At 33.8% G+C, this 18,117-nt stretch overlaps 1 protein-coding gene across 3 annotated transcripts in view; it reads right to left on the bottom strand.

Annotated features, from left to right (window-relative positions):
* Positions 1-18,117, bottom strand: part of LOC129003181 (synaptotagmin-4) — an 88,692-nt gene that overhangs the window by 7,236 nt on the left and 63,339 nt on the right. For 2 of the 3 annotated variants that reach the window (XM_054431451.1, XM_054431452.1), the window contains 2 exons: positions 10,344-10,612; positions 1,463-1,563 (listed from right to left, as the gene is read on the bottom strand). In XM_054431451.1, the coding sequence (XP_054287426.1) occupies positions 1,463-1,563; positions 10,344-10,612 (370 nt within the window). Of the gene's footprint in view, positions 1-1,462; positions 1,564-10,343; positions 10,613-14,998; positions 15,227-18,117 lie in introns of those variants that run through there. The other variant, XM_054431453.1, reaches the window with a different exon arrangement.

Here is an 18,117-nt window from a genome sequence, read left to right as displayed (position 1 = left end):
TTTGTGTTTTTTATAAATATTTTGCACACAATAACTATTCAGTATTCATATGTTTAATACAAATAACTAAAGAAGCGACTTTTTAATCAAACAAAAGAAGAAACAGCCTTAAAGTTAGAGGAGAACAAGAATACACAAGTGGCAGTAAGTTTAAAAGAACGTTCCTCCAAAGTTTTACTGGGCTACTTTGCGTAGTTTTCGCGAATGTAATCTTTTACACGGCGTAATCCCCCAGCGGAGGAAAGTTCCCCTTATCCCTCTTATCGTGAGATAAGGAGCTCAGCCGCGAGATTTGCCTCCATCCATCTCCTGAGCTTCCGGTGGAAAATCCACTTTTCTCCCCCCTGAAGTCTTCTGCCTCACGGGAATTTGCTGTTTTACCGATTGATTTTGTTCCGTATGAAACAATTTCGACAGTTTTTAGTGAGTTGTATGTGTTAAAAATTTTTTAAGTCGATGTATTATAAGATTATGCAAAATAAAAAGGTAGTGGTTTCTGCTATGTTTGAGACCAAATTTACTTTACATTTGTTGTAGGTTGTTTTATAACGTTGTGTAGTTTTTTTTGTAAAATAGATCAAAACAATTGTGCTGGTTTGATTAGCCTTAAAGGACATATGAATATTAGTTTTGGATCGCAAAAAGTATTAAATTCTGCATTGTATATTTTAAAAATGATCGTAAAATTTTATTTGGAAAGAATAGGGAGGACATTGTTTTAACATACAGTTTTTTTTATTTAAATTTAGTTTTTATTTAAATAGTTAAGCTTACACATTATAACATAATACTTAAACCTAGTATTTAATTTCTTAGTTTTGTTAACGAAACCAAAACCTACTGGGAACTATGACTCCTTAAAATTTACACTACTTCTACCCAATATAAAATGTGCCATTGCATCACAAAAAGTTGTGAAATCGTACATAACAATTATATTTTGGCGAAATTCGTCTATAATAGTTTAAAGACAATGAATTCTTTTTTTAAGATACTCCAATTATACCACTGATAAAAGCAGAGGACATGTATAATCCTGTTTAGGTGAGTCGGTAGCGTCACGGACATCGGGCCCAAGACAGTGATGTCGAGGGTTCGGATCCTGGTCACTGCCGTAAACATTTTATCAGTACAGTTCACCTTCGTACTGTACGGCTCACCCCTTGCTTTGCTGGATACGTTCCACGCATGGGCAGTTAGTCTATGTAGTCGGGTAAGGTTAAAAGAGGCCGCCAACCTTTTTTTTAATTAATCTGTTGGCCTATATTATCTTCATACCACGGATAGTCCTATCGAAACTGACTCTAAATACTTATTCATATACGTGCACGGAGTGTGTAACTTTTTTCGTGAAACAACTAAGTGATCATGGTATATATAAGCTTATCTATATATGGCCCATCAGTTATATCAACTGATGGCATCATTTGTGGTCTAGATTACTCATTTCCAAACTACTCACCTTGCAGGTACCAGGTCGGTGTCGGCGGCGGACTCTGTAGGGCTGGCTCCTGGAGGACTTCTCACTTGTCCCGTAGGACTAGTGGCTGCGGAACCTCCCGCCTTAAACAAAGAACAGTGAAGTCAAAAAAGCTACAAGGTGGGTACAGATTGTATTGTACAATTGTCTTTTGGACTCTGAAGTTTATATGTCATGTACATGGACCGGCAGTATCGGATTGTCTATTTAAAAGTTAACATGAGTGTGCTGCTGTCAAAACTATCTTTTCTTAATTTTTTTCTATAATATTTGAGGTGACATAAACGATACTAAAGACTAATATGAGTTGTCCTAAAAAATTATCTTTTGGCGTCAGTTGGCGTATTCTACACAAACCAGTAATATTTACACAAGCGCATTCTGCCAATGGCTAACGAAATTACATTACTATTAATTTTAAAACTAGTTACAACTTTTGTATCGAAAAATAATATTTCGATGGTTCTTTTCTTGCTCAGTTATAACACCACTTCAAAATTCCAAACGGACAAAATAGTAATATAGATTACTAGTGTACCTGTTGCTTGAATTCGAGCAATTGCTAAGTATTGCAGGCGTTATTTTAAAACGAACAACAGTCATAATTTCTAATGACTTCAAGATTCGACTCAAAGACTATGGAAATACTCAAGATGTACATAACAGATCGATATAATCAACATTTCTTGTAAATATCTTATCATTTTTCAAAAGCTGATCTTGTTTTTTAGTGTTTTCTACAAATAGCCTTACTCATAGCCGCGTTATGTTGTCCATAATAACGATTATAAATATAAAAAAAACGTTATTTCTATTTCTTCTCCTTGGTGGTGAACACAAGTTCAAGTAGTAAATATTTCATTTTAACCAAGTGAGTAAATGTTTGTAGCAAATTGTTAAATTAGCAAACTTATTGACTGTTAACAATTAACATATGTTCATCTTCTCACTTTTAATTTCTGACAACAGCTGGAGTTTCATAACAACGTTTGTTTCCCATGTTAATCTTATGGAGAAATACGAAACTTTAAAGGGCCCCAAGGCCTTTAAATTGTCACAAAAACCTGCTTGCGTATTAAATAAGTATAGATTCTAAAATGTTAACAGGATACATTATTTCATGCGTTCGATCTACTAAACATAAGCGAAAAGAAAAGTAAACTAAAATAATATCTTCCTTCCTGAACCTATGTAGGAGATGTCTTAAACATCCGATTGAAAATATTTGTATTTTACAAAGTAAGAATATAATGTATATAACGTATATAATGTTAAAACTATGACGAATGTTTTCCACGATTTTGTTTGCTAAATGTAAGCGACTAAATTAGAAACGGCCACGACTCTCAAAAACTCAGCTGATGTCAGAGAGATCGCACTCATCCAAAGATTGTAACCTCTCAAAGCCACTTTGGACTGTAAACTCATTAATGTAAATTTAACTTTGACGCCCAGTAAACGGTGAAAAAGTCTGTTTTTAAACTTTAAACATTTCGTCTAGTTTGAAATTTTTGTAAATGTTTCTCACTTTATTATAAGCTTAAAGAGGTCGTAAGAGTTTATTACAGTAGTGTAGACTATATATACGGGGTGATTAAAAAGTCAAGACCCCCCCCCCTCTAATATTTTTCCAAGTAAATATACAGCGATACCCTTTTGGTGGTCGTGCAATCTTAGCAGGAAGTTTCATTTTATGATTTTGAAATGTTGAGTGTCCCCCCTTTTGGGGGGATTTGGTGGGCCACCCAAATATTTTAAATTTAAACCCCCTACAAGTCACCTCATTTTAAAGTGTTTACAAAAACTTACAGAATGGTGAAAACTAGATGTATCTATCTGGTAATATTGGCTACCATTTTAGGAGATAGCGAACTTTGGTTTTCACCATTCTTTATAAGTTTTTGTAAACACTTCAAAACGAAGTGTCACTAAATTGGGGTTTAAATTTAAAATTTTTGAGTGTCCGCCCAAAAGGGCGGATTTGGGGGGCAACTAAAAATGTTTCAATGTAAACCCCCATCAAGTGACACCTCATTTTGAAGTGTATACAAAAACTTAAAGAATGGTGAAAACCAGAGTTCGCTATCTCTTCTCTATGCAAAATGGTAGCCAATATTACCATTACAAACCAATATTACCATTGAGTTTCCACAACATTTGACGGGCTACCATTTTGGATAGACTTTTATACATTACATTTTTGAATAGTAATAGTTCAATAATTATTGATTTAAACAGCACCCTCATAGTTATTTAGTTTATGGAGTTCTCTCTCAAAATTATAGAAATTGAACAGAGAAATATATACTCAAAGTATATTTTTAAACTGTCTCTAATTCAGAATTCAGTTTAATTATTTAAAATTCGTAGATCTATTATTTTTACTGTTGGGAAGCATAAGCCAAACAAATTATTTGCAACCCTTTATTTATATATTTAGCGAGTTCAAATATATTTGACTTAAGCGTTCATATCGATCTTTTTTTGGAAAATCCAATGTTTATGTTATTTCATGGGTTTTTTTTTAATACCATTACAAATAAAAATAAAAAAAAACAAACACACCCTGGTTCAGGAGGACCCAAAATTGATATTTCTACCCAAAATTCAAACTCGAAAATTTCTATGAAAACAAAACGTTCCGTATATAATATGTCGCCTACAGGGGGGAAACCGTTTATAGAATTTTCTTTCATCTAGCTTTCTGATCCAAGCAGCTATCACTCATCGTTCGTCATGTGACTAATAATCCGAGATTGAACCCCTGACTCATGACTGATCCAGGAAATACATTACCCTATTGATCCCATACCCTGCACCACCCTTTACAATTAATAGAATTATAATTGAAGTTTTGCTTGGCTACACAATTGAATCCTTGGAGTTTGATCAACATAATTGAAGATGTAAACATTGTTTCTGTAAACTAATCTCAAATAAAACTCATTTTACGTCAAACTATAAACAATTTATAAGTTAAAGTAATCAAGTAGTAATTGGATCGCCAACATTTGCCTGTGAGAAACGGTGAATCGCTCACCTTGGTTGATCAATATTGTCAAGGCCAGGAGTCGTGTTCTAACCCATCAATCTTTGGGGTGGAAAATTTGATACAATATTAATCTTTGGATACGAGTAGCTTGTTTCATATTCTAGAACCGTTACTGACATGTTTCACATTTTAGTTTAGTGATCTTGTAAACGCGTTTTAAATTTATGTAGTTTGAATCATATGGTAATTATTTTTGGTACCTTCTGTTTAGTCCTAGTGTTCTCCCTCATACATTTTAAATAAGCAAAATTTGTTGGTTCTTTTTGTGTTAGACTATCAACACTCCAGTCTAAAACCACAATGTCTGCAAAAATCCTGCTTGGAACCTAAACAAACTTCAGAATATGAAAGTAAGGACTATAACCCCTAACTACCCAGTCAATTAAATTAAGTTAGTGTAGAAATCCAAACGCTACATACGTTTCATCATGAGGGAGTCTTTGAGAATTTGAATACAAGGAACTATTTATTGGGCGACAGTCAAGTTGCCAAGACAGCCAATACCAATTTAGGAAATAAACTCTCAAACACAGCTAATATCGCCATTACAGTGGGATACAAAAGTACTATATGTCAAGTATTTTATTGATTTATTTTGCCTTTAGTCTGTCTCTAAGACATAAAAGTGTTGACATTTAAATATTTGTGCCATTAGTCCACAACATATGTTTTGGAATTTTAGAATATTAACATGTTCTTTTGTATTATTGTTTTTATATGTTGTGTGTTCATGAAGAAATATAAAAATTCTTCTACTCAATTAATTTGCTCTTCATTATGTTTAGTGTTTTTTTCTTAAAGTATTGAACAAAATCTTTCTCCCTAACTGTTCTTACTAACTCTAAATTTCAAAATTTCAAGACACTTCAAGATTTATACAAAGAAGAAAATATTTAAAGGTAAAATCTCTTCCTAAACACACGATTTTTATTTCAGCTGCAGTTTTTTAATACGGACAAAATGAGAGTTTAAAAATTAGAAATAAAAAAAATATTATAAAACTAAAAAGAAAAATTAATTTTTTAATAATAAAATTAAAATGTTATAACCGAACCTAACTAACCAAACTTGCTGAGAATGAAAAAATTGAATGAAGGTTTACTTATCAAAAAAATAGTTCTGTTCATAAAATAAATAAATGCCTCAAATTCAATTTATTTTTTTTTATTATTATAAAATTAAACTGTCATAACCTAACCAAACTAACCAAACTTGCTAATAATGCAAAAATCTTAGATAAAAAGTTTGCTACTGAGAGGTTTCAAACCCGGTACCGATATGGCTATGTGCCGTATCGTTGCGGTAATGGTGTTCCCTCAGCCAATAGAATGCTCTCATTTTGACCGTATTAAAAATACTGCAGCTGAAATAAAAATTCTGCTTCCTAAACACATATTATATGGTACTACTCAAAACTGATGCTAAATTTTATCCTTACATCTCTTATTTTTGCCTCTTTAATAATTTCTACTGTAAGTAACTATTTTTTAATATAGTTGGTTAGAGTTTTATAATTTCACTAACCAAGGCTGCACTTTACTTTAGGTCCTACACTCATTCGAATGAAAATATCGCTTATTCGATTGTTTCATTCGATATATCGTTTGGTTAGTTAGGTTAGGTTAACCTTACCTAACTAACCAAACGATATATCGAATGAAACAATCGATTAATGGATATATTGATCGATATTTTCATTCGAATGAGTGTAGGACCTAAAGTAAAGTGCAGCCCTAACTGTAACCATACCATACAACAATTTGGCTAGTTTTCAAATTGTCATCTTTTTTTAGTGTTTGAAAATTCTCATACAGTTCTATAACTTTATTTTTAAAACAAAACGTCATTTTAGTTAAATTTTTTTTAATGTAGGCTACTTATTTTTGTCCTCTGTTTAAACCCATGGTGTACAACTAGATAATGTCAAAGGTAGATTTGACTATAAAATGAATATGAATCGATAGAACGATCGATATATCTAAAACATATCGATAAACACAATTTACCCATCAGACCTCGGAGTCAATGTTGCTATCACCAGTGATATTACCAGTGAATTTTAGATGACAACATCACAGACATGCCTTCAGGGAGTCCTTTGGGAAGCAAGTTGAAACTTTAATTCACAAGTGTAATGTTAACTTGTACTGTAACTACAAGTGACACCTTCAGTTTTATCTGAGGAAAGTAAACACTTGGGACATACAATCATTAATTTACCCTTGGAGTTTGGAGTAACGGTAGAGGCTATTGGGCTGAATCTAATCTAGTATAATTAGATTTAGGCACTTAGGGTACATGTAAGCTGGGCCAGAATACTCCAGGGTAGTACAACGTGATTAAGAAATTAGCTAAGTGGAGAATGCACTTGGTTTTAGAGTGAGGTTTTAATCGGACTAGGTATAACGATAATTCGTTGGATTTAAAACTGTTCATTTATTTATTTTATTTCAACGGAATCACCATTTTACTGTTGATGGTACTAATACGTTAATTATCGCAGGTTTGTAAGTGGAACACTAAAACAAATAAAGTTTTCTTTGCTTGGAAGACATTTGAGTTTTTGGCTTCCTAAATAAATCATTATTCGAGGTATGTTCTCCGTGACGTTCCAGTCCAGTGAGCTGAAACCCTACTGGACTGAGGCTGCCAGACTCAGATCCGTCGGATGACAAAGTTAAAACCACTGGTGATTGGTGGGGGAGCAAACTGGTCTAGTGGTATAGCGTGTGGCTTCGGGACCAAGGTCTCGTGTTCGAACCCCACCAATCACTAGTAGATTGTATCTAAATTCCGCGACCCTATAAGACTAGTATGACGTAATGTGTAAGAACAGTTCCGGACTAGAACCTAGGGTGAGAAAGGTGGAACATAAAAAACACAAAAACACAAAAAAACCTTTGGTGGGTTTGACTAACTTTACCAAGTTTACTCTCAGCTTTGTTAAATATATTGATTTATGAATGATTATGATTATGATTTTAAATGCTATTCATTGATTATGATTTTAAAACGGTAGTACAATAGATTATTCAAGTTGACAATAGATTATGCAATGTCAAGCACCTGAATATGGTTATTCAGTTCACGTTTAGTAAAAAACATAGTAACGAAGAACGTAAAACTATTAGCTAAAACCAACCTATGCTTCACTATGGCTTTAAACAATAAACAACTATAAAATACACAGTAACGTTGAAGTTATGTTCATGGTACTGTAGTAATGGCAATTGAGCACTTGGCAATATTATTTGTAATGCAGTAGGAAACTTTGTAAATAATCCACGATCCTTAATTTCTAATTTGATAATCCAAGAGCATTAAATATAGGCCCTAGATTAATCTTTTCTTCTATGCTCAACTCTAGGTGTAGCTTATCTAGTTACATGCGTTACAGCACAGGACTTCTAATCTGAAACCCGAGGTTTAAGTCCCACCAATCACATATAAGCTTTTCAGGTTTGGAATGTCATGTAGCGGTTCTGAACCTTCTTTTATCTTAAGGTCACATTGAAACAAAAAAGTGATAAGCATCTCAATCAAAACATGTTCTCTATATTGGAAAACTCTCCTCAATAAAAGCTATGCGATATAATAATAACAAACTGAAATCAATATGCCGTAGTCATAGTATCTCTGTCTTTCCGTTGTTTCAATTATGAAGACTGATAAATACACAACCAAGCGTTGAGACTGACGGCGTTGAGCGTTGAGCGTGGAGAGAAACAATTGTCGTATTGAAACAGCTGATCACTGAACGTTGAGCTGAAAAGCTGTTTACAAGTGTGTCGAATGAATGACGCAAAACATTTTACATGCTCTGAATTCAAACGTATGTTAGTCACAGTTACGCATAATTTTAGCAAGCATTTGCGTAAACATTTTAAGAAAAGTAATATGAGTTAAGTTAAATGACTCAAATTCATACAAACTTTTAAACAATTACAATTAATGCAATAAACTAGTAAAAATAAGCTTAATAAGCTTAAATACTCTACAATAATTTCTGTTTAGATTATTCACGGAGGTTACTGATATATTTGACTAATGATACAAACTCTAATAGTCTACTTTTAGACAGTCCACCCCCATTATAAAATTGTTACCTTTTAAATAATAATCGTCATAGTTTATGTGAGCCACTGACATACTGTGCTAATCTAAATTACTTCTGTCTAATGAACTTTTATTACCAAGTCAAACTAATATATTGACTTGTTGTGAGCTACAGCAACTGTTATGAGCCATCAACTTGGCCAGCAACAAAAAATAAGGTAATTATTTGTGGCTGGCTCAAACAATTAAGCTATTTTATAATTAACTATTGGTGAAAGCTGGTACATTTAGATTAAATGCCTACTTCAGTATCCAATACCAATACTCTCCTTTATACAGGGTGTCCCGTAACTCTCTGGACACTTGTATATAGCGTTATTCCTTAGGTCAAGACAAACACATTTCACCATAGGAACATGGGTCTGTGGTGTCTAGTTTACTGACTGTCAGTATTTATGTGTTTTTTACAAAAAAAAAAAAAAAAAATTGCTCCTAAACGGTTTGAGATACAGCTTTGATATTTTGCAAAAATGAAAATCTTATTGAGACATACTATCGTTAGAAGTTATACTAAAAATCATTAACCGTTTCAAAATGGCGGCCATTTAAAATATTTGATGCCAAATTTCACGAAAACCGTGAACTTAACAAAAAAATTGCCAGAGACAAATAAGTTAGTAAATTTTGTTTAGTTTTCAATGATCCCTTATTTGTTAAGATTGGATAAATAATAACAGAGAAACGTGTTGTTCTCGTAATGTATGACCACTTTTCTCCATTTAAACAATGCTAAACAAAGTAAAAGGAGTATTATATACAAGTGTCCAGAGAGTTACGGGACACCCTGTATTTTGAGAAACAAACATTTTGATTTTAGACGGTTTAGTCAGATACCCAAGGAAACTTGTGTGTAAGAAGAAATGAGAAAAACTAGGGTAATTACTTACTTAGGCACACAGGAAAAGGTCACACAACCCCAACATTTCGTCCTCACGTAGGAATTCTTTAGAGAAGATTGATGTGGAAGAAAATTAGGGTTTTCACAGTGTTGTGTAACTACATGTTAGGTCCTGGATTCTAATTTTCTTGAGTATACTTTATGATCAATAATCCTTACATCTCTGGTACTACAGAATTGAACAAAATGTATATGAAATTAATTGTAATTGGACACTATTTGAGGAATAATTAACTTTAACAGCGATAAGCAAGCCATTTAATTAAAATGCAACATAATTAATTGAGTTAACTTTTCCAAGTTTGCTTCGGCCACAATACTTTCCCTTAAATGTTGATACAATGATTTTATGTGATCTGAAAGACGGGTACTATTTTTGTATTGATGTTATTTTCATTTTGCCTTTGTTAAAACAAAGTTGGGGCAACCGTAAGATATAACAGTAGTATCTCTGGGGGCTCAGTGCAGCTAGAATATTTATCGATGAGTATCTGCATTGACAAAAAGCATTCTTTATTCTATTTGTCTATGGTATCTGTGTAGTTATGCAACTCACCTAGCAAATTAAAGCGGCTCAATTATGAGAATAGTCAGTAGCTTTTTAATCAAAACTGGACCCAGCTGTTCTTGATTAATGGGCTTTTAATAAACCGTCCTTCCTAAAGAAACATCTGGTCTTAGAAACAAATACATGGATTTGAGTAAATCTCACTCTATTCTACTCTCACCCAATATTCACCTTTAAATTCGCACCGAAATGTGAGCCACCTTAAAAATAAACTATATGAACCACTCACCGCAGGAGTGCAGCTGCCCTGAGGACTGGGACTCTTCTTGAGGTAGTGGGGCCCCGACACGCCTCCCGCGGGGCTCTTGACTGCGGTGGGCTTGCGGTGGTGTTGGAAGGCCAGGGGCTTCTCAGGGCCCCGGCCCCGCTTGGCTGTCACCAGTTTGCTGTGGGGCCCCTGGACTGCTCGACGCCGATAGCACAGGCATGTAGCGGCGCTGACCATAGCTAGGAACAGCGTCCCAGCCATGCAGATGCTCACCAGCGCTGGTGTCGACACTGGAACACAAGCACACAGGTTAGTCACACTATAGTACTTGTATTGGTTGTTTTTCAACATTAGCATATGGTTAGAATATATGTTTAGCGTATGTCACTGGGTAGAGTGGTCATAACGTTCCCCAACAACTCAGGATGTAACCACTTGCAACCAAAAAACATATTTTTGGCAAATTCGACCCAGCTGTTCTTGATTATAGGGCTGTCAATAAATTTATTGTCCTAACTAAAGAACCGGTGAATCTCATCCGTACAGCGCTTATTCTTATTTTCACCCTTAAAATCCGCACCCTGTTTTTTTGGCTTTGTACAGAAACAATCTAGTTCCTAACTTGTATTATATGATAACGGTCCAAACTATATCACTGTCCCATTATTAGATGTTTGTTGACACTACGACGTGTTTGAACACAAATATGACTGAGTGGTGAATGTGTCATAAGAGATTTTCCTTATAAGCTACAGCTTTTTTACAGAATTAGATCCTAAGGCTATTTTTATTATAAGTTTACCGTTACTTTAGCTAAAATTATTGTTAATTCGGAATGACATGTGATCAGTCTTACGCACGAGCAACAAAGTCCCAAACTCCAGGAACATAATTGATGAGTGACGTTTACATTTTCGTTGGAGATAGAACTGGATGACAAGCAAAGTTACGACGCTTTGAGTTTCACTCTGTGAAGGGGGAAATTTCCTCTTAAAATACATTTTCCTGTTCACTTTCAATATTCAATACTGAAACGTCTTTTTGTACAATCGTACGAAGTTGTCACACATACGTCAGGGTACTTTTAGCTGCTCACTACGATGATTAGAAATATGTCATATTTATTGTATTCAAAAACTTAAAAGCATCACATAATACCGACCACACCGATAAATCGACTTTCAAATAAGATTTTAATTAGTTTAAATAACAAAATCTTCCTAACCTAACCTAATCATAGTCCACCCTTAGGTCAGGTTATGTTAGGTTATAATTATTAGGTGTGGTCGGTATAGTACCAAAGTAAGTACCATAGTTATTTCTGTTTGATTGCAGTGCAACTTTGACACTGAATTTAGTGAACCAGAATGTTAATAGTGAAAAAGGTCCATTTTAATTTTGTTGGCTTCAATTTTAATAAACCCCAATCAACATTGTGGTGACAGTGAAGATATTTCAAGTGAGAATCAATATTTTTATCTCTCAGGTTTGCCTTTGCGGTTGAAGCATATTGGCTATTGAAAAAAAAAAAAAAAAAAAAAAAAAAAAAAAAAAAAACTGGTGACAGCTATAACATGGAGATTTTTTCCTAGGGCGCTAGGCACGAGCCCCGGGGTTGTTTTTTCACATTATCTCAATCTAGACCTAGGGGTTACGTAATTATCACTAAAAAGAAAATACATTGGGGATTTGGCAAGATTTGAACCTGGGATCTCAGGGCCCGAAATCCCAGCGAAGACCAGCTCACTTCCAATATGGGGATAGAATGTCTAGTTGAATCAATAGTCGAAGGTTTTAACTAATTAAATTCTCCCGTGTTTGAATGTGTCCAATATAGTGTTCCTAGCCGTGTTCAGATGTAGTACGTTCCTAGAAACATTTATGTGGCACATTCAATGCTGCAGACCCTGGTCGACCTATATCCCTTAGTCACGCCACCCCTGTCTATAGCACGCAAACTAGAGTGCTACTTCCACCCCACTCACTCCACTCTGGCTCTCTATACGAACCTAATCCTAATTAAAACTATATTTTTGTCTTTAATCCTTCCTATTGGTGGGGCAGTCGAGCTAGTATTCGTCTAACAATTAAAAGGTCGAAGGTTCGATCCTGGCAAAAGTCAGTAGGGTTTCAATGGTGGGAAACTGGACTACAGCTGTTCCTGATCACTGGATTTCAATAATGATCCTGTATGATGAAAAAACTGATCTTGATCAGTAACTAGGATAATCTCACACCATTCTACACTTATCACTCATATTTGGGTTTAAATACGCACCTAAGTGGCAAACGATGATTATTATTATACTAAAACAATGGTGAATTTTAATGGCGGTTATAAGAAACTATAAACTTTCCGGTTAGTTATAAATATCCATTTCAAATTCTATGTTGCAGCTTTATTAATTAATGTCCTCAGTTTGGCTCCGATTGGCAATTATTAATGGAGTGTTTAAACATTCAAGATGGCGAATCCTTAATTAGTCATCAAGGGATTCATTTATTACAGTTAAGATTTTGTAAATGTAGAATTCTGTTTAATAACTTTGTTATGATATTTTATATATAACAATTTACAAAAATAGTGGTTAAAATCTCTCTTATTCGTCATGTAAGTTTATGAGTATGGACACATTTCAGTTTCCCTGGTAAATCATGTCATATAAAATTGAAAAGAGTAAATTTATTATTTTTAAAGTGAATGATGGTTCCTTGTATCACTAACTGCGGTATTTCACTTGTTTAAGTAGTCCTTATTATTGAAGTGAAAAATCTCTGGAACGATTTATAGGGGTTTGGATTTAATTGGTTGGTTTTGGATTAAGACACGAGTATCGATACACCCAGTCCTATGGAATTTATTGAAAAATACATGTAATTTTGTTTTCAAGTACATTAAAAACTGTGTTAAACAACTACGTTTTGAAACTTTGACATATTGTATTGACCTGTATATTATAAATATTCATTGAGTTTCTGCAGAGAAAAAAAAATAATTTTTAAATTTTTGATGGCAATCATTATTATAACATGTCATAGTTCTAAGAATGAGAGGGCTGGTGACATGGTTAAAGCTAGGGACTTCTGTCGTGGAGGGCGTGGGTTAACACCCCACCAAACACAAATGACTATTAGCCCGTTACTTTAGCCAGGATACTATGGTTCGGTCCCCACCGGTCTAAAAGTCCAGAAGAGGTAGGTGTGTTGGAAAATAATTCCTGCTCAGAAACCCTCCCCTGCTGAAAGACATATAATTATTGTAACATGCAGAACATAAAATTTGTTTTCAAAAATCACATTTTTTTTAAATTGTGTTTTAAAATTCAACTATAAACCGGAGTTGGCAAAGACCCGATACTCAAAGGACCTAAGTAATCGAAGTGAGATCAAGTTTGTTTCAAACTTTCGGGAAGAACATTTTGACAAGGTACGAAGTTAGAAAGTTTAAGTTTATCGCATCACTATAATGGATAAAAGTGACGTCATCTTGTTTCATCAATTTGTAAACTCCTCGGTTTAATAGGAGCGTGGCTTGATGTATAGCTTTATCTTGTGGTGATGTGGTAAATGTGTTAAGTTTGTTTTGTAACTGGGTAAAATTCATATTCTTTGTGCAAATATTGAATTATCATTATATTAAACTATCATTTGACATGTTGACGCCACCAAGGGGAGTATTTTAACATGAGTGTCGAAGGGAGTGAGATGATCTGTGTAGCTTTGTTACTGACTAAGATCAGCTGTTTTCTATTTTAAGCCCAATGATCAGAACAGCTGGATCCAGTTTCGAACCATCGGAAAGCTACTTACTTTCTCAGCTGATGACCGTTCTTTGACAGTTATATAATTTATATTATAAGTTTAAATCAAATTATTAACGGAGCTTTTTGGAATACAAGTTGTATAAGCAAGGAGTAAGTTTTCATTCAAACTAAATACTTTAAACATCTATACATTTTTTATTGCATGGTGTTTTAACTTGAGCTCTTGATGTGTAGAAAGAGGCAATTTGAGAAAAACTAACTGCCTATATATTATTAGTCTGTTTATTCAAAATTTGGGTTAGTAAAACAAAAACTTATATGTTAACATTCACCCATTGTACTTTACAACAGATTTACTGTGGTGTAGGTTGTCGTTGGTTTCCACAGATGATTTGCGTCAAATATAAAGGGTTAAAATGCGTCACAAAAAGTAGAAGTCTATGAGTATAGTATGTCCAAATGTATTTTTGTATTAAATTAAACTATTACATTTAAATCCATAAAAATGCACTGACGAAAATATATGAATATATATTTAAGTTTTTTGTGTAGACGTATTCACATGTTTTACATGTATTGCACTGATGTAATTAATTATTTGCAGGCAAAACAACCTTTAAATAAACTATGTAAATGTGCTTATATTGACAAATTTTATTTAAAAGTGTTATGCATATGAATAATATTTATAAACTAACTAGCTGTTTAGTTAATAGTCTTTACAACGGGAAGAGGACGTAAAATAAAAATGAAATATAAATTTAGACAGTTCCTTAAATCAATGTTAAATCATGTTTAATTTCGGGCCAGTAACACAATTTGTTTATGCTGATGATCCATATCGTGTCTATTCTAGCATTCGTGGAAGGATGTAAAGTTTAATTTTGGTGTCGTATCTATTCCTAAACTTACTTGTTGACCCCATATTCAGTTGACCAAATCTCAAATGTCACGAACTCATTGCCAAATTATGTTGATAATAACTTTTCATCACACTATATGTTACACAACTTTTCACCACACTACACTGTCCAGTTGCAAACAACGATGAACCAAAATACCACAAGTACCTCGACAACACACAAGAAGAAGAACCATGGAAATAACAGTTCAAACATAAAACTAAAGGTGGGCTACATGGCAACTGATGCTGCTTTTCTGCAACTGTTTACACGACATAATGTTAACAGACGTCAGTGACAGAGAGGGGGAATGTGCTCTTATCACTCGCGAACTGTCAAGGTCGTATTCTTATCACTTCGGCCTTCCATACAGTTCCTGGGTAATCGTTGTGAATAACAGTTCAACATGATCATTCATTCATCGATTGAGGCCAAAGATTTCCACAAGCTATGATCGTTTAAACAACAGCTGTTATCTTCAATTCAACATAATGTTAATTTCTATGCAGATAACGTAGCTGATGCAAAATGGGAAATCTTTCGGAGGAATTGTTATAGGTTATATAGAATGGGCTTATCTATTGTGATATTTGTTTGATATTGTTAAACTATGGATGAAATAATCTGCATTTACTCATGAACACGTCAACTAGCATTACGGCTGGTCTGGTTGGAGCTCCAGAGCGTAGCTTCTGTCCAGAGGTCTAAGGTTCAAATCTAACCAAACGACAATGGATTAAGATGTGACGTAGGCATTACCCGGTGGCTCGGAACCCACAATGGACTCTACATTACAGCAAAGTAGGCAAACGGTCTCAGGCGAGGATATTTTCATTTTGATTATTAAATCACCATTATAAAAATACTTAATATTAAAATCGAGCAGTATTTTATCAGGGGGTGATTTTTTAAATAGGTATCAATGTTTATTTATATGTAAAGTATTCACGGTTTAGGTATGAGGTGCCGTAGGGTACTACTAACTTAATATAATAGTATGAAACATACCAAATATAGAAACTGAGTATATTACATAATAAAGTTTCAAAGCCCTAAAGTCTTAAGTGTCTGTAAATTCTTATTTCCTAGAGTTAACTAGTGTGCGATATTTATGCAAGTTGAGTGTCTATTACTATAAAATAAAACCACCCAGGCATAACTTCATATAATATATGATGCAAAACAATTACGTCTGGTTATAGAGTTTCCACTTGGGTTGATTTCAAGGAACGGTTTTAATATTCCAAGGGTTTTCCATTGTCGTGGATAAAAATTGATTTATTCCAATGACGTATTTTATAAACCTGCAAAAATGCGGTAAACATAAATGGAAGTTAAATTATATTTAGAAATTTCCACAATAATTCCGTTAACCTTTCGAGGTTTAACGGAATGCTTTTAACACGAAATAGATTGGAAACAAGAAAACTTCGCGTGCGGGGAATTGAAATGCAATTTCACAAACATGGAACTAGGAATAACTTTTACTTTTGGGTTCACACGCTACCTTTTGCTTGCCAATTTGTTGGGCAAAATTTCTAACGTTGCGCGTTGAAATTAACATATATTTAATCAAATTTAAGTCTATTTGTTTTTCTTTCTTGCATTACCAACTATTTTATCCGACCAATGTGAATCTTTGGAAAATACTTCTTTTTGATATAGCCTATTGACCTTGAACTCTGTAGATCCACAGAGATGATTGGGCATAAAATAAAAATAATACCTCTAATAGTTTTTCTTTGCGTGGTTCGCTTTTTTAATTCTTTACTTTTTCACACGGTTGATTGCGTTAAATCAAATGGACTATTTCAAAATTATGTGTAAAAAAATTAAATCGAGGCGATTTAATGAAAACTATTTGAAAACCTGCAGTCGATACCATAGCATACTAACATTTTTTCTGCAGTTTTGTATAACCGTTTCCAGGTTTCTCCTCCGTCGAAAATTTCGAGTAGAGCTACTAGTAAAATTATAAAAATTAAACTAAATGTCTAGGGTTTAAAACAATGATTTCCTATGTTTTAAATGGCCCTTTGTTCTTTTCATCTATACTAAGAGATTGCTATGCTGTAAAAATTGGCGTTGGGGACAATTTGTAACTGTTGTAACTGTTTTCATATGTTTAGTATAATAGGGTTGCTGTTTGAAAACTTTAACTTGCCTAGTACGTCATACCTACTGTATTGTAAAAATAATAACACGTATTAAGAGAGCAACCAGGGCGAGCACGTAGCTTTCAGCCCAGGCAAGGACCAGCTATAACTCAGTCTTATCACAGTTTCCTGGCACAGGTCAGGTTATTATATATCGATGGGTTATATGCGTTAATATATGGACCAGCTAATGGTTACTTTACTGCAATATCAAATCTAGCTTAGTAAAGTGTATATTATGGTACATAACTTATTTCACTACTTTTGTCTTCACAGAATGAGGGAACGAGGTAAAGTTATTAATATACAATTTAATCCCTGATTTTCCTATGGATTTCCCCTTATGTAAGCCCAAAATAGCCCCATGTATTTTCATGTACATTTAATGCTATTCCATTATATTAGTAGTGTATTTCACAACAAGAGTACAATACGCCGCCGCAGCAAACCTGCAGACTAAGCAAATTTCCATTATTCGGCTGGAATTCCACAAAATTATTCCCTTAAAATTATTAGATTTATTTCCTTTTTAATATCATTAATTATAATGAGTACATAGGTTTGTTGCTACAGGGAAGAAAATTTTTATTCAAATGTTGATAGCTTAGTATGAAGTAAACAAATGTTCCAAATGTTATTAAAATATCTCTATAGACGAGCAAGCTATAACAATTTATTTATTCTCCATAAGAATAACATGGTAATTTAAAATTTAAAGTTTTTGGAATTTTCTCCGTAACTGTTAGGCATAAAAAAACGCTTAAATATACCAAACTTTTTGTTTTTATGAGCTCTATACAAAATGGTTTGGATAGAAATTTCAAAATGTTACATTTTACGCGAAACATGGGGAAACCCCATTTTTACCCCATAAAACCCTCCATAAACCCCTGTTCCCATAGTCTAATCCTGCTTGTTCGCAAACTCGTTCGAATAAATGTAGGTTTACACGTTTATACCAAATTTAATCAAA

Source organism: Macrosteles quadrilineatus, unplaced genomic scaffold, assembly GCF_028750875.1.
Source record: "Macrosteles quadrilineatus isolate MER2022 unplaced genomic scaffold, UCM_ALF_1.0 Scaffold_9__3_contigs__length_116548681, whole genome shotgun sequence".
Taxonomy (NCBI): Eukaryota; Metazoa; Arthropoda; class Insecta; order Hemiptera; family Cicadellidae; genus Macrosteles; species Macrosteles quadrilineatus.
The sequence above is the reverse complement of the archived record's forward strand: the minus strand, read 5'-3'. Positions and strand labels throughout refer to the sequence as shown.